At 35.6% G+C, this 13,498-nt stretch overlaps 4 protein-coding genes across 4 annotated transcripts; 1 reads left to right on the plus strand and 3 right to left on the minus strand.

Annotated features, from left to right (window-relative positions):
• Nucleotides 1-72: 72 nt before the first annotated feature.
• B0P05DRAFT_468336 (endoplasmic reticulum oxidoreductin 1) lies at nucleotides 73-1,902 on the minus strand (the record flags this gene model as incomplete). The annotated part of the gene is made up of 8 exons (XM_051574427.1): nucleotides 73-250; nucleotides 298-707; nucleotides 755-1,158; nucleotides 1,199-1,274; nucleotides 1,323-1,388; nucleotides 1,444-1,527; nucleotides 1,610-1,696; nucleotides 1,741-1,902. 8 exons carry the CDS (start codon nucleotides 1,900-1,902, stop codon nucleotides 73-75), a joined length of 1,467 nt encoding a protein of 488 aa, XP_051435990.1.
• A 514-nt stretch (nucleotides 1,903-2,416) lies between these two features.
• On the plus strand, nucleotides 2,417-3,705 carry B0P05DRAFT_578814 (uncharacterized protein; the record flags this gene model as incomplete). The annotated part of the gene is made up of 4 exons (XM_051581884.1): nucleotides 2,417-2,967; nucleotides 3,015-3,174; nucleotides 3,220-3,404; nucleotides 3,447-3,705. 4 exons carry the CDS (start codon nucleotides 2,417-2,419, stop codon nucleotides 3,703-3,705), a joined length of 1,155 nt encoding a protein of 384 aa, XP_051435991.1.
• A 221-nt stretch (nucleotides 3,706-3,926) lies between these two features.
• Nucleotides 3,927-5,328, minus strand: B0P05DRAFT_586337 (pseudouridine synthase; the record flags this gene model as incomplete). Its single annotated transcript, XM_051582507.1, has 5 exons — nucleotides 3,927-4,464; nucleotides 4,507-4,648; nucleotides 4,693-4,960; nucleotides 5,003-5,124; nucleotides 5,166-5,328. The coding sequence occupies 5 exons, from the start codon at nucleotides 5,326-5,328 to the stop codon at nucleotides 3,927-3,929; spliced, it is 1,233 nt and encodes a 410-aa protein (XP_051435992.1).
• A 6,546-nt stretch (nucleotides 5,329-11,874) lies between these two features.
• B0P05DRAFT_61922 (uncharacterized protein) lies at nucleotides 11,875-12,261 on the minus strand. The gene has a single exon (XM_051583425.1). The coding sequence runs from the start codon at nucleotides 12,156-12,158 to the stop codon at nucleotides 11,922-11,924; it is 237 nt and encodes a 78-aa protein (XP_051435993.1). The 5' UTR covers nucleotides 12,159-12,261; the 3' UTR covers nucleotides 11,875-11,921.
• Between the last annotated feature and the right edge of the window lie 1,237 nt (nucleotides 12,262-13,498).

Consider the following 13,498-nt stretch of genomic DNA (forward strand, 5'->3'; position numbering starts at 1 on the left):
TTGCCAACTCCTGAGTTGTTTAACGAGTTTCATCAAAGTCTGTCTCAAATACTGAATCATCTTGTGTTGTTCCTACAATCGAGTTAGAACAAAGCCATTCATACAAAACAAGGTTACCTTGGGTGTCATTTTTTCCTTGTACATCTGTCTAAATGTCTTGATACCTTGAACACTTTCAGAAAGTCGGTTGAATGTGTTGAAGAGAGCAACAATTTCACCTCTTTCAAAAAGATCAGGGTTTTGAACAGGGCTAAATGAGGGGTTAGTTGAATGATCTACATGACAAAAATACTTTACTCGAGTGAATTGTCTTCATAAGAAAATAGCACCTTTAAGGCAGTGCCTAGACCCACAGTCTGAATTTTGCCCCATAATCTGCATTTTTCACAACCAACACAGTCCATAATCTTGGACACATTTCTAAAATGGTCCCTGAATTCTTGCTTAAGCAAGACAGCATCAGGACCATTAAACATGGACTTTTCATCAAATGTAGATGGGCAAGCCTCAGTGCTCTTGATCAAGTCTTGTACCATCCAACGAGTCTTTTCATCTTCTGTTGTACTTCCTGTACGGTATTCGTATTTATCCAAGTAAGGACCAATCTTCTTGACAGCTCTTAAAAGAAGAGCATAAGTGAAATAGACATTTTGAAGACGTTCAGGATGCGAACCAATACGGTTAACAAAGCAATCCAAGTTAGGACCCTAGAGTAAATGTGTCAAGAATAAAGCATTTGCAATTTTCCTCTTACCCAAACACCGGTTTCTCTATTAAACCATTCATCACAGATATGAATAGAAATAGAAGAATGAAGACCCGAAATCAGACGATAATAGACTCGCTTTTCTAAACATACTTCAGCATTGCTTTCAAGACCACCATCTGCTTCCTCAGCTAAATTGTTCAGGAACTGCTGTAATTCAGCTTTTTTACCAGGAACATGAGCAAAAGGAGACACAGGCGATTTGGGAGATAGTTTAGGTGTCTTTTGTCCCAGGTTCATAATGTTGTTGCATGTCTCACAGCCTTCAGTCATTTGGTGTACGATATCAAAACAATTTTCTTCATAAATTGCTCTCCAGACTCTAGCTGAAGAAGGTCCAGCATAGCCCGTAAATCTTTCAGGATTCTCGGCCAAATCAATATATACAATGCCTGTCATACATGAGTGACAAGCCTTTGTGTCAATACTTACTATCAGAGTCTAATCGATCGTCTACAAGACAAAAGTCTTGGTCTTTATAAGAACATTGTTTAAATGGTTGAAACAGCTTTGTCTTGTGTCAGTTACACATGGGCACATTTCTTTTTTCTCTTACCGATCCTTTGGGTGATAATTGAATTTTGCTCAATGCATCTTTTCTCCAATCAATGGGCAAAACGTTCTAAAAAAAAAAAAGAAGGAGTTTAGAAAAAAAAATCAGGGTATTTTTTTCTTACTTCATCTGTTGTAGCTACGGAACAATCACGGTTGGTGCAGAGAGCGTCTTCATTCCAAAAAGGACATTCTTTCCAAAGATCAGCCTATAAATAGCATTAAATGAAATCGTTGAGGATGAGTTGAATGGTTATTTACTCGATAATATCGAAAGAATTTCGTATGAACAAGTTCTTGTACTTTTTTAAAGACGTCTGACTGAATGCTTTCGATACTTTGGTAGTCGCAACAAGTATCTCTAATTTGACCTTGAGGCTAGAGTAGATTAAGTAAATACAGACCAACAGACCTCGACTTACGTTGCAATAATCCTTTGGTTCGTTATTCTGCAGCACAGTTTCGACAAATTTGACAGGTACTGGTTCTTGTAAAGGATGTTGAGGTCCTTTTGCTTGTTGTAATGTAGGCAAAACGGCTAATGATAAGCCAAGCGTATACAATAATAACTTTGACGAGTGCATAATGACTTGTCAATAAAAAAAAAAGAGAGAGAGAAAAAAGAGTATGATTAATAATGCCGCTTATTTAAATAACATTATGTTGCCAATCAGAATGATTGCAGTAAACCACTCAAATTACTTGACGTGGCTTTAAGAAACTTGTCTATACAAAAAGTCAGTTTAATACAGCTGTCAATATCAATTTTAACGCATTACTGTTCAATAGGTTGAGTGATTTTGTTCAGGAGAAAAAGGTATATAGTATTGTTGTTTTCAAACCAAGTCAGAAAAAAAAGGGGGGTCTCAATGATTGTTTTGGCATTACCAAAAGCTTGTTTAAGTTTGTTTCATCTACTATGATTCGCTAACGGGATTTAAACCGTTTTTGCCAATATAAGCAAAAAAAAAGTGTTTTTAAGTTTTCTTTTTCTTTCTTCTTCTGCCTGAAACTATGACTGATAGAAAAGAAAGAGCTAACGGCAATACTGGGCGAAAAAATCAATTACCACCCACACAGCCACAACAACAGGCATTCATGACCCCTAACTCACCTACATATCCACCCTATGCTACTTTTGTGGATGTTCCTCCTCAAGTTATTTATGACCCCAACGACCCTAATACTGCAACCTATGCCTATGTGTATCCTGTAAGTCCTCAATTCTCTGTACAATATTATTCCACTGCACCAACAGCAGGTGCTACTGAGAACGCACGTTATGGAAGTTACCCCGGATCCCCCGTCCTCCACCCACACCTTCACTATTCTTCACCTCAGATGCACCCTTCCAGTCCTCCTTTTAGTCCCACCTTACAATATCACCTTCAACAAAGCCCTCCTACACATGCTGCTTTTGTATTGCCTCACCAACAACCTTTTCCTCCATTACATATATCTTCTCCTGTACTCAACGCCTCAGGTTCACCACCTCAACAATTTATTCAACCTTTGACCTTTGACTTGAAGAAGAGACAAGAACAAATGGATGAATATGCTCATTTGACTCAGTTTCATCCTCAAAATATTTATGTGCGTGGCTTGCCTGCCACAGAAACAGATGAATCCTTTTTGGAGTTGTGTAAAGTGTAAGTATTCTCGAATGAAAAACGCGTTTTTAATAAATTTTTCTTAGATATGGTCCAATTAGCTCTTCAAAAGCTATCATTGACCAAAAGACGGGTGAATGTAAAGGGTATGGATTTGCCATGTATGAAAATGAAGAGCATTGCCAATTGGCCATTCAAGGTCTAAATGCTGCTGGTTACCAAGCTTCTTTAGCCCGAGTTGGACAGGTAAAACTATAGAGTATGTTGAATGCATGGCTTACATGACCATAGGAATCATTTAGCTCAAAATTAAGAAGTCTTCAAGATGAAACATCAACTAATATCTATATTTCCAATCTACCTTTAGCAATGGATGAAGAGGCTTTGGAAGAATTATTCAAACCATATCAAACAGTATCAAACCGTATATTGCGTGATCCACAATCTGGGCTTAGTCGAGGTGTAGGATTCGCTAGGTAAAAGAACACAATATGAGTACAAACGCTTATCATTTATAGATTGGTTGATCGTCCATCTGCAAGTGCTATTATTGAGAAGTTCAATGGTCATTCTATCTCAGGATCTTCAGCACCCCTGCAGGTCCGTTTTGCAGATTCACCTGCTCAAAAGAGACTCAAGAATCAAACATCAACCAACAAAAAGGCTGTCAAAAACCTTCGTGAAAACATATTCCCCTTCCCCATCAGACCCATCATGCCTATCACGCCCGAGACTATGCTGGGTATCGCTCCCTCTTCTTCTACTTTTAATGGGTAAGCACTCATAAAGTATGAGCCAAAGCTAATAAACCATTAGATACCCTCGTTCACTTGTAACTACTGAACCTATTCCACAAACGGTCAAGACAAATATATATGATGATGTTGATTCACTTGCAACAGCTGTTGAGCATCAAATGGATTTAAAAGATAACCCTAATGAAAGAGGAGGAGGAGGTCTTGTTACAGATTCTGTCAGACAATAAATCATCAATTTAATTAAAACGTAGCAGGGATGATCACAGTATCGTCCGTAAATGATTCGTTTGCCCATGCAGGTAAATGAGGCGTTTCAAACGACCATTGTTTCCCTGAATATTTGTACGCATGCAACCACAGAGCCAATTGGGTAGGCTGTGGGTCTGTCTGGATAATAGGCACTTGGCAGACATCGCAGCGAGGCAAACCTGTCTTGTTGAGTGGGTCATCGTCCATATAATCATAAGGCGCTGTCTTCACCATAGTATTTAGAATACTCTCTGTCTCTTTTAATGGTGACAATAACAACATTCGATCTGACCATGCGGTTGCATAGCTATAAATGGGATCATTCGCAATTGGATAACCCAGATAGCGCAAATGCACTCTGATTTGATGTGTTCTACCACTGAGTGGTTTACATCGAACAAGACTGGTGCGGCCATTGTAACTCACTCGCTCAAAGATAGTCGCACAAGATTTGCCTTGTGGATGTACATAGTTTAATGAGACTGTGTAAGAGAGTGTCTTGATCGGTTCACGGCACACAATGCGTTCTCTAAACCTGGTCATGCGTTTTGCTATAACATCATAGTCTTACCTTGGAAATTCACCAGAAACTCGACAAATGTATTCTTTTTGGATCTCGCCTGATCTCATTTGTAACCCGATATCATTGGCCATGACTGGGTTCTTACATATTAACATCAAGCCAGATGTAATTCTGTCTAAGCGATTGGAGGCTACAGGCTGACATGAATGCGGGATACTCATGACAAGTACTTACGAAACAGTCTATCGTAACCATATTCTTTTCTTAAGATATGTAATACTGTATTATGCCTATATCTCCCACTTGGATGGACTTGTATACTGCCAGGCTTGTTGATCACCAGCAATTGATCGTCTTCATAAATAATACGTATCGGCTGATCAGTGACAGGTGGTTCATGTCGATGCACTACATGACTTATCAAATCTTGTCTTTTCAAGAGTGTATCAGGTGTTGTCTTTTTATGATTGACTGTAATCAGCCCTTTCTCTATAGCAAATCGCTATAGGAACGATAAGTGTCCAGGCATATTTGTTTAACATACATAGTATTGTTCGGATCGTCCTCGATATTCATTCAAAAAGACTTGTAAGACAGTTGAATTAAACATACGTTCTTTAGCATACGCACGAAAATGGAAATAATAAGGCTTTACTTTTCGAAGACCTGTTTACTATCAGTTAAATATACTTTAGGTAGATAGATACCATTCTCAAAATAATAGCTAGCTGTATGAAGATCGTTTTCTTTACGGAGACTGATAGTACCCTTGATCGGTTTGATTGAGGCAACATGATGCCATCGTAGGTGTGATCGCACGATTTGTTTATGCCATAAACGACTGCGATTATGATTGATCGAAAAGAGCATGTCAGAACAAGAAAAAAAATAGTAAAATATTAGCACTCAAATTTTTTATTGAAAGAAATCCTCAAGGTATACTAAGGCAAAAGTCATGAGCTTTTGAAAATTACGATTTACCAGCGACGAAGGCACTTTTTCTACACATATTTTCGATAGAAAGATTTCTGATAACGTTCTGAGATATGCCCCAAGTGTTTGATTTGATAAAGTATCATAAATTTCTCAACTTTTTGAGACGGCTAATATATTGCTTTCTTTAAATCTTTAGATATAGCATGATGATATCGAATACTTTCACTAATACCAACTTTCAATGGATTGTTTGTTCTTGAGAGATTTTTGAGGTTCGTTTTTGACGTTTTTGAGAAGCATTCTCGGAGCTATAATACTGGTTTATTTATAAAGTGCACCCAAAAAGGACTCTCTAGAAGGGCATTACGTTCTTAATCTACTTAAGAATTGTTTCCAGGTAAGAGAAGGCCAATCATACACCTGGATTCAGCTCTAATGCCATGGCGGCTACAAAAAATTCATCGGAAAAATGCCAGAAATACTTATATCGGTCGAAGCTGGGTGACTTGTCTAATTATTCTTGATGAAAGATGCACAGAAGTGTGGTTTTTCCTTTACTTTGTTATCATGTCTATGATGAAGTTGGTTGTTGGATATTGAATGACACCTAGAAAGCTGGATTTATGTATAGGTTGGTAGAAGAAGTTGTGTGGAGCTGTTTCGTGCACTCATTGCCCCTTTTCTTTTTTGCATTCGCAAAAATGGAGTAGACTAGAAAGAAGCTTTTTGACAGGTGTAAAACAGCCAATGGATGGGTGTATAGATAGATAAAGCCAAAGAAAGGCTTTTCTCTAGATACTATGTTAGTAAATCATACAAATGGCATTATGCCTTTTAAGCTGGATGTATCTTTTACTATAGAAAAATTGAGTAATTAAATTAGGATTTGTGAATACAGGGTAGTATACACCATATTGAATGTATGTTCTAAAGACTATCTTTTATGTATCATGCATCGTGAAGTGAAAGTGAGTTTTCAACACTTTGACATTTTTTTTTCATAAGCAAATGCGGCGTTTCTTTGATTTATGGAGGGGGGGGGAATCAAGTGTCTTTTTGATAAACTATTTGTATTTACATAAACAATTTAGTAATACATTACTTGTTCTGGTAACAGAGACACCAGGCAAATAGATGCTTCAACGAGAAAAAAGACATGTCGTCTTCTTTTTCTTGGACAAATAAAGGTAGCATAAAGCCTGCTTATATACGTATAAATGCTCCAAGTGCCTATAAATTATATCTACCAACATCTATGGTACCTTGAGAATCGATTCGACCAAAAAAAACAACTTGCAAAAAATGGCCATTTTGGCCTCTGATCTAAAGGGTACTAGTCATGAAAATATTGACCCTGACAACTCTTTAATCTTCTTTTGGACGCTACAAGACAAAAAACAGAGCTATCAACAAGCTCAAATACTCAAGATGCGCGTCAGAGACTGTAGTTTTTGGTGAATGTGTTTGTTTGCTAGTTGTGCTATAAAAATGAGGAGATATGAATGAAAAAACCTCGAAATTGTTTTTGCCTATTTACTCAACATGTTAGCAGCAGAGTTGTTACGTTCTATACATCAATCAGCTCAGAAAGCAAAGATCTACAACTTTTGTTACTGTATCAAAGCCATACAACTGCATCTTTATGCAGTTCCCAGCAAAAGCTCGATTTGAGAAAGCGGCGGGATGAAGGATTGGGGTTTCCCTATTTCAATCTTCGCACGCTGCCATCTTGTATGTCCTATGTCTATTCACTCCCACACTTACAATATTAGATGCTTGTGTTTCTATTTTCTCATGTTCTTTGGCAACCAAAATAACATGAAATACTTTTGAAAGACCAATTGCTAGCACATTTTTACGACAACCAGAGCAAAAATGCATAAAGCACTGCTTAAAGAAGCTAATCTTCGATACACCATTTCTCGACAACTAGGTTATCAGAATGATTTGCTTTTTCATTTAAAACATGCTTTCTTGAGCCAAGGAATCGAATAGTACCATTGGTTTGGCACTTGGTTGAAATTTATTTTTTTGACCCATGGAGGATCACGAGAGATCGTGGATGAAAAAAAGTTTATCGAGAAATTTTTGGAATAACCAATGTAGGTCTGATCCAACCGAAATGAGGTGAAGCTATGTCTAGGTACTTCTTGCAAAAAAAAAAAAAAAAAAAAAAAAAAAAAAAAAAAAAAACGAGTCCACTAAGATAAAAGTGGCGAGTTTATTTGAGCATTGCCTTCAAATCTGCATTTAGAGCTCATTGTACACTATAATCAGTACAAAAGAGGCCCATTTCAATGAATATTGCTTAGTAAGCGGGTGATCATCTATAGACCATCAGATGCGCAAATTACGCACGAGTAATACTTAGTATAATACATAGCCCTTCTGAGACTAAGGAGAGCAACTTTGAGCATATCTAACGATGTTTTTTTTGTATAAGTGATTACTTTAATTATCACAAGAGCATAACTAATGATAGATTTCCTGTAGAAAGATGGTTCTGTGTTTCAACCCCAACGTTCTTTTTTCCTGTGAATATCAGGAATTTCATGAACGTAATAAGCTTATACAAAATTATTGTCAAAATCAAAAAATTATTATCAGAATCAAAAAAGATTATCAAGAAATAGTATTTTTTTGAAGATCTTTTATTGAAAGGCACTCAAGAGGCGGATGCAATCTATAACGAATTATATTAAACTGATATGTGTCAAGTAGCACAGTGGCCAAGAACTATCTTATATAAAATAGTAACTTCTACCCCACAGATATAGTTTTATAATACAAGAAATGATTTATGCGATGCCATATAATATTATATTAAAAACAGATATAGCTTATTTAAATTTACACAAGTTTTCTAATATTATAGATGATATATGCTTTTAGATAGCTATTTATAAAATAACATATTTTATCTGAGATAATATACATGTTTCTGATATTATAACCATTATATGAATTCATAAAACCCAATCTATGGATTTATATAACTTTTATGATATCAGATAATATTTCTAAATTTATAGACTCTGTATAATGCTATTAAAATATTTACTTCATTTAATATAATATTTTCTGATATCACAATTTCAGAGAATTTTTGGCCACTATGGCGTCTTTACTTCCCAAACGACAATTCCAACAATTTGAGCTCTGTCTTGAATACTTTTAACCATCAATTTTTGACCAAGTTTCCTGTTGCAGCAGAATGATTACGACAGCCATAGCAACCGTAGTACCAATAGCAACCATAGCCACCATACATCACAGCATCAGTGATTGCATTTTTCTTCCATGGAAGATTTCTGCATGCAATGGGAGATCTTTCCGTCGCTTACGCTGTAATGACAACTCTACAAAAAAGTAACTAGAGCGATGGAGAAAATTATAAAAGAACTTGTATATCTCAGGCCTTCGTGGTCAGTGTGATGGACTTACCTATATATATATAAAAAAAAAAAAAAAAAAAAAAAAAAAAAAAAAAAGGCATTTTCAGAAATCATAAAAATATTGACATTTATGCCGAAATTACAAGTATGCCATTTGCGTACTCAAAAAAATATTTTTTGAAAAGCAATAAGAACCGCTATTTTAGAATTAAAACCACTATTGTAAAATAAATCAAAAATATTTTCTGCAATGACAAAAAAATAAAAAAGTAAAAGATTTCATATTTTCTGCTTGAAATTTTGAAAAAAGCTTGTTTTTCAATTTTTCTGCTTTAAAATAAAAAACAAGTCTACCGATCATTGATCTCTTCTTTTAAACTAAAACAGTAAATCCATCATCCGGTAGACTCGTTTATTTATTTAAGGCAGAAAAATTGAAAAGTTGGCTTTTTTTCTAATTTTAAGCAGAAAATATGAAATCTTCTGCTTTTTTATTTTTTGTCATTACAAAAAATATTCTTGTTTTGTTTTATAGTGGTTTTTGTTTTTTTAAGTACATAAGTGGCATACTTGTAAGTCGGTATGAATGTTAACGGAGTTTGAAAATACATATGTATTTTCTTGCATTCATGAGAAGTTTCTGACATCTACGGCTATTGCCGCGATCTTTTATAGCTCTACCTCTGCTTCCTGTAGACATATCGAAAATTATAGTGGTCCCTTAATTTTTCGTATTTTTGATCTGTGCTGGTGTTGACCATACACGCCTCATTATTGACGAGCCGTACAAATAGTCCCAATTCATGAGAAGGGCAACTCGACTGACCCAGTCAGCTACTGACTAATTAGTCTGACTACTATCTCCGGAAAAGACAATCGAAAAATGCATCAAAGCACTTCTCCAAGGCCAAGTATCGTCCTTAGACACTGCCCAAGGTGGCTTTAGAGAACGCAAAAGTGTCCTTGACCAAGCTCTTTGCCTTTCAGAAATTCGTAAGTTGTTTTTCTCACAACAATACTCAAAAACATTCGCTTTGTAATTTATTGGAGTACCAGATGGACCTCTATACATTTGCTTCTATCCCAAATCACCTCTATGTAACATGCTACCACAAACAATCTATTTCTTCTCTGGTTACAAATTCACGCCCAGACACACCATTAGATCAACGCTCTTCTCTCCATTCCTTTTTTGCCCCTATTCTCTTAAGGTGTTTTTTTTTAGCTGAGTAAAGCCATTCATTTCTATAAATTGATCGAGTCTGAACAGTCGAAGGCCACATTGGACCATGTGTTCAAAAGGATCTTTTCTACAAAATCAATAAACTAGCAAACTTTAAGTGTGAGTTTCAAAAAATTAACAACAGTGTGCAAGTATGTTATTTGTGCCAACCGAAATACATTTCTGGAAGATAACTACTTTTAGATCTGAAAAAAAAAAAAATACATTCTCGTCACAGCGTAAGCGATTGTATTTTTCTTCGATATTTGAGTAAAGGTTTAGCCAGGATCTTCCATTGCTTCTGCTGTAGTGCCTTTAACTTTAAAGAGATTAAATATAAAAAGAAATTGCGATAAAAAACAATATAAAAATAAAAAATGTTGTCGAAACATTAACATAAATCTACATAAAACTGTATAAAATTTGCATACATTGTCAAAGAAAAGGGGTACAAGAAACTAACAAAGAATTTTTTTCACAAGACTATTATGCTAAGGAGCGAATTAATTTCAAAAAGCCAAAACATATACAATTCTTCTATTATTCTGCCCATCCATAGTCATCCATAGTCATCCATAGTCATCCATGGTCATCCATGGCCACTCATTATAACACGTATTCATCTATGTCAGCCCATACTCATCCATATTCATTCTAATTCATCCATGATATTCCTTGCTACTCTACTAATGTCCAAATAAGAGCGAGAAAATTAAAATCAAACAAATAATTCGGTTTATTGAGTCATATCTTTAGATGATTGCTTGTATAAGGGTTCAGCATGCTCTGCAGAGATCCTTGTTCCATAAAGGAACCTTAGATAGTACAATTGGTTCAGATAAATCACTAGCTACTGCTGTACAAGGATCTGCTTTAGATGAGCCAATCAATATTCAATCAACTCAGTGTGATTGACAGGTTGATGCATAAGATTTTCTATTTAATTTGAGACATTTTAGCAATAAGACAATAACAGCATAATTAGACGTAAGATTGTAGCTTTTGAGGTGTATGTATCTTGACTATAGATAAAGCAAGCAATCAAATTAGAGCTGTGAACAGATGGCAACATGTAGTCATCTGTACCAGATTTAATGAGTTATGACGCTTTCATGAGCAAACGTTCTCTTTCTTTTTTTTTAAGCATTGTCTTCAAATCAGCATTCAAAGTCTGCTGTATATTGTGAAGGATGTAGAAGAGACCCTTTTCAGTTGACATCGATTAGTGAGCGAGTACTCATCCTAGTATCAAACGATGTGCATAACATTGAAAAGTAAGTCAGACTATAGCATTTGACACCTTTCAAGTCAAGAAAAAAATACACACACAGTTTTGGATATAACCAATAATAAATGTCTGGTATTAGATACTCTCTGCTTTGAAGACTATTTCTTTTTCTTTTCTATCAAGGCTAAGTGAGTACAAATTGATTTCCTCATGATAGTTTTGTCGTGCCAGCACTAATCTGTATGATTTCAATCAAACATGTCAAAAACAACTTCATTCTCTATTGCCTTACACAAATCTTTTGAAGCAGAATATTCATTTGCATGCGAAAGACACTACTATTATAAGACAAGACAATGGTATGAAAGTATGGAGGACTTTACTTTTTTTATTTTATTTTATACATGTATTTATTTCAAAAAAAAAAATAAATGGCGTCAGTCTTTAGTTTCACTTCATAGAGAAGTTACTCACAGGAGTAGCCGCGTGAAGGCAACTGACTTGTACTCCTTCACTTCCTTCCTTGATACCTTTTCAGGCTTGCGATACACTAGGGAATGCCAGATAGTTATAAGAAACCGTCAATAACTCCCAACGACTACCCTTCATCCCGCTGCAGATCAACGCCTATATACCCTCTATCTTACTCTCGGGGCAGTAAGATAGGAAAGTAAATCATCGGCTATAACAGGCCAACAATTAGGATCGAACACTGAAAGCCATGGAGAGAGAGACACCAGTAGACAAAACCAAACAAATAGAGAGAAAAACCTAGAGAAAGCAGAAACATCAGCAAACGCGTTTTTGAAATAGATAAGGTACTTGCCAGAAAACAAACCAGAGACAGAGACAACAAGAAACATCTACACCAGCTTTCGCCAGTGTAGTGTCTACCGCAACCACACCTACTCCATACCATTGTTAGACTACAGATAACTAGTATATCCTCAATACGTAGCTGCTTAAAACCAAGTAGAAAGAACCAAGCAAAGAGAGCCAAGCAGAGACAAAGACAACAAGAAACATCTACACCAGCTTTCGCCAGTGTAGTGTCTACCGCAACCACACCTACTCCATACCATTGTTAGACTACAGATAACTAGTATATCCTCAATACGTAGCTGCTTAAAACCAAGTAGAAAGAACCAAGCAAAGAAAACCAAGCAAAGAAAACGAAACAAGTAAAGAGAAAACTTCAGAGAAAGCAGAGATGTCAGTAGACGCGTTCTTGAAGTAGATAAGGTACAAACCAAAAAGAGAGAGAGACCATAAGAGACCAGAGTAGAGAAAATAAAGAAACAGAAAGAAAAGATAAAGAAATAAAAAAGAGTGCTGCGTGCTTTTTTATAAGTAATTTTTTTTCTTTTCCTTTCCTTGACCTTCCTTTCCTTGGTTTTTTGTTTTCTTTTGATAGAGAGAGGACGCCCAATCTTGTGTTACATAAACTTATTTACTTGCATAAAACATGCGATGAACACCCTACTTGTCAGAAAAGCGTTCCCTTTTGCTTATTTTCTTTCTCTTTTGCTATGTGCTTATCCTCTGTGTTTCTATTGAGTAATTCATTATTCTTTGCCCTTGAAGATAAGGGAAGTTTACTTATCATATAAATCAATGTGGAATGTATTTCATAATAGAGGACTTTGAATTATAATCATTCCCAGTTTCCTTTTTTTCTTTCCATGAGAAGATCATCCTGAAACAATAACAAACTTTCTTATTCATATGAAAATGTCAATAGCCAAAAGAGCAAAGAAGAGTTTAGCTGTTTAAAAAAGAAAGAAAGAAAAAGAAAGAAAGCTATTTTACACACAAACTGAAAGTATTGATTACTGGTGCCTAAAGATGAACTAACTATTGTCTTTTTTTTTTTTTTTTTTTTATCTTGAGCACAAAAAATATCTCAGTTGATCCGTGCATTATGCATACGATTACCACATTTTAAATCCCTGGGACAGTTGCTTACTTTTCCCTGAAAATAGACCCTGAAAAATTCATCGCTTTTTTTTTGCTCACTATAAAACTCATACTGATTGCTTCTTTTTCTTTCTAAGTGAATAAATCATGGACTAGTTCTAGACGGTATTTTTACTTATCAGTTTAGTGATGAAGAAAAGATGACATGATGTAAACATATGTTTTATTTTGGTGACACAAACAAGTACAAAGCAGACACTAAAAACCAAAATAAACGATACAAGTAAAAAATAGTGGGTGTCTTTGATACATGTATATATACCATGATACATTGCAAAAAGC

This window comes from Gilbertella persicaria (assembly GCF_025201335.1).
Source record: "Gilbertella persicaria strain CBS 190.32 chromosome Unknown B0P05scaffold_15, whole genome shotgun sequence".
NCBI classification, from domain to species: Eukaryota; Fungi; Mucoromycota; class Mucoromycetes; order Mucorales; family Choanephoraceae; genus Gilbertella; species Gilbertella persicaria.

Bases quoted from the DNA above. Each gene is read 5' to 3' on its own strand.
- B0P05DRAFT_61922 (XM_051583425.1), bottom strand. From the start codon at position 12,158: ATGGTATGGAGTAGGTGTGGTTGCGGTAGACACTACACTGGCGAAAGC.